At 53.5% G+C, this 3,336-nt stretch overlaps 1 protein-coding gene across 1 annotated transcript in view; it reads left to right on the top strand.

The window, feature by feature from the left end:
* The first annotated feature begins 235 nt into the window (after nt 1-235).
* Nucleotides 236-3,336, top strand: part of OSTM1 (osteoclastogenesis associated transmembrane protein 1) — a 12,581-nt gene continuing 9,480 nt past the window's right edge. The window contains exons 1-2 of the mRNA XM_031066714.1: nt 236-243; nt 3,102-3,159. Of these exons, the coding sequence (XP_030922574.1) occupies nt 236-243; nt 3,102-3,159 (66 nt within the window). The remainder of the gene's footprint in view (nt 244-3,101; nt 3,160-3,336) is intronic.

The raw sequence follows: 3,336 nt of genomic DNA, 5'->3' as shown, positions 1-3,336 counted from the left end.
CTAACCAAAAAATGCCTCGACATGCTGACAGTTCATTTAAGATATTTATTTCCTCACAAGTTCTTTGCCAAGGGTTTGATGAAGATGTGTGTGTGCCCTTTATTAATCACATATGTGCTACTGTTTCCTGAACCACTTTCTGATCCTCTGTAGAATCTGGAAAACAGTAACTTAATCAGGTGACCCACAGTTAGACTTTGGCATCAGCCACAACCAGGACATGAAGGATCCGACAATGGCCCCGTGAATTAGGAGGGAAGTACAGGACTGTGATGGAGAGCAGGAGAAAATACTTTCTGTAGGCAGGGAATAGATATAATACACTGATCCTGTTTTCATGTTGAGCTTTGTAACCTTTGCAATGAAATCAGTCAAGATTAAAAAATATTTCCATTTCCACAATGCCAGAAACAACTCTCTGTGGACAACCCTCACACCTCCCTGCTCTTACCAGCCCTTGTTTCAGATGACGGGTAGTCTGTCTCCTGTGCAGCAGTTTTGGCCTAGGAGGCAGAGGCCTTTCCCCCCTTTCATCCTGCCCTCGGAGCTGCTGCCTGCCCCAGTCTCCCTTTCAGAGACCATGGCACTCCCCCAAGCACCCAGCCTTCCAGTCACCCCTGACTCCTTTCACTCTTAGTCATCACTTGATTTGCTGGCACTGCCTTGACATTTATGGTCTGTTCCTCTTTTTCCAGCCCTCTGGTGTAAAGGCTTTATCCAAGCCATCATCCTTCAAAGATAACAAGAAAACTTGAAAAAAGAAATTGTTTTTCAGCTCACAGTGGCATAACTCAGGAGAAAGAGCACTGAAGGAAAGAGGGAGATTGACAATCAGAGGGGAAAAACAGGTTCACACCTTCAAACTGTTCATTTTGCCTGGCTCACACTGCCATCTCCTCAGATCCAGCAAGATGGCATAGGAAATCAATACTCATTTTCTGTGCTCTGTTTCTGCACTTTAAAGGTATGATTTTTTCCTTCTGTGGAATAATGCTCTTGTCTGTAGTCAGGGCAGGTATTGAAACACTCGGATGTGTTTTCAAGAATGATTGGGTGTACCCACACAAGATTTCTGATATTCTTGAATATTTCTAAGATTTGCTGGCCAAGGCCAAATCCTGCTTGTGAGTACAACCCCTTTGATGAGGTTGAGCAGAAAGGTAATGGCACCAAGTACATAACAAAATTAACTGAATGAGCTTGACAGCTGAGTTCTCAGTGTAAATGCCTGTTTCTGCTTCATAACCAAATTTATCTGTTATCAGAGAAGGGGACCATGCCTTCTTCAAGCCCAGCTCTGAACCACAGCTGAAAAAGTTAGTGACTTTTTTATTTTTGGCTTTGTAGTGTCATGTTTGTTTTGGATAAAAAGGAGAAGCACTTAGTGACCAGACATCTTCCTTATTGGTCTGTAGCAACTGGTTACACCTCAGAGATCTCATCTGGAACTCTTGAGCCTTTTTTTTTTTTTTTGTTGTTGTTCTTTATTCTTCCCCTTCGCTTTTTGTTTTTTTAATTTTTTTCTTTCTCCCTTTTCCCTTTCTTTTTTTTCCCTCTCCACACCCCCCGAGTCTAGTTTTCACACGCAGGAAGAACACATTATCTCACAGAGGAATATTCAAGTCTCTTAAGACGTGGGAAAGCGCATCCCCCTTGATCCGCGAGATGCAGGCGCAGCTCTGCCCCCGCCAGCCGGTCCCTCCCGGTGCCCGCAGACCCACGCCAGGGACAACCCCGGGGAGGATGCCGAGAGCATCCTGCCCTGCCCTGGGGCGTGTTTGCATCGCTCCCGCGGGGTGCAGCTGCCGTCGGGGCCGTGCGGGACAGGCCAGGTCCCTTTGCAGCCCCCGCGGCCCCTCGGTGGGGCGATGCGCGGGAGTGCTGCTGCCCTCTCCCGGGGGATGCGGACAGCCCGGCCGTGCCGCCCCGCCCGGCCCCGGGCACCTCGCTCTGCGGGACACCCCCTCTGCGGGGACATCTCCTCTGCCGGGACATCTCCTCTGCGGGACACTCCCTCTGCAGGGACACCCCCTTTGCAGGGACACCCCCTCTGCGGGGACACCCCCTCTGCGGGGACACCCCCTTTGCAGGGACACCACTTCTGCAGGGACACCACTTCTGCAGGGACATCGCTCTGCGGGACACCCGCTCTGCGGGGACACCCCCTCTGCGGGGACACCCCATTTGCAGGGACACCCGCTCTGCAGGGACACCGCTCTCTCCTGGGATACCCTGCTTGGCAGGGACACCCCGCTCCGCAGGGACACCGCTGCCCCGACTCGGGCAAACGGGGCTCTCTGGGCTCCGGCTGGCCCGAGGGTGGTTTAGGGATGGCAAGCAGCCCCTGTCCCCGTCTCAGGGCTGCGGGCGCCGGCTTGGGGCAGGCAGCGCGGCCGCCCCAGGGTTTCTCGGTGTTTTGGCCGCACCTCTGCTTGGGAGCCGCGGAATGGGGGACAATCTTCTGGCGCCGGGGCCACCTGGGCACACACGTCCTGCTAAGCAGCCTCGGGCTTCCACTGCTGGATGCGGTCCCCAAACCAGCAGGCGCTGTGCGGGAAGGGATTGCCTGGCCTTGGAAAAAACCTCGGTAGGACTTGCCTTGAGTCTGGGCAGCAAGGCTCGGGAAAGGTCCGGCACCCGAACCAGGGCCCTTGCCCTGGTCATTTGCAAGTACAGACAGCGTGGTACGTGTTTGACCACACTGCCGCACTTGTCTGTGTCACACTCACGACGTGGTTTTCGTTTGTTTCATTTGTTGCTTTGAAAGCCAGAGCTATGGGATAGCCTGGCACTTCATCCCCCGGAGGGGCTGCCCACTGCTCTGCTCACCCTTCCCGCTCCGAGAAGAGTTTTCCTTTGGTGGCTGTGGTTTTATTCGGAGTCTGCCACGGGGAAGTTTGGAGCCAGGTACCAACAAAGGTGTCCAGCTTCAGATAAAATTGGGAAACACTTCGCTTGCAGAAAGTTGCTGTTTATTTCTCCATCACAATTTTTTTCTCTGTTTGGGGGATTTTTTACCCTTAAATTGTTGCTGTATTTGAGCATATTTTAAAGTCACTTCCCACACGACAGATACTCTTAAAATCCCTTCTCGGGTGAAGAAAATATGACCTGGATGAAACGCACGGCACAGAAACCGCGGAGCGGGATGCGTCCGAGGTAGGTCCATGCCGCGGGCACAAGCACAGCTCGCACACTCTCCCGGCCCTGGGGACACCCCAGTGCCGTGTCCCGGGATGAATCGAGTCCCCGGGATGGACCCTGGGATGAGTTCCCGGGATGAGTCCCGGCTGAGCGCCCGCCCCGCCCCCGGGACCTCCCGTGTCGGCCCCGCCC

The sequence above is a fragment of the Geospiza fortis genome, unplaced genomic scaffold (assembly GCF_000277835.1).
Source record: "Geospiza fortis unplaced genomic scaffold, GeoFor_1.0 scaffold98, whole genome shotgun sequence".
Classification (NCBI taxonomy): domain Eukaryota; kingdom Metazoa; phylum Chordata; class Aves; order Passeriformes; family Thraupidae; genus Geospiza; species Geospiza fortis.
This window is presented reverse-complemented; position numbering and strand designations above follow the sequence as displayed.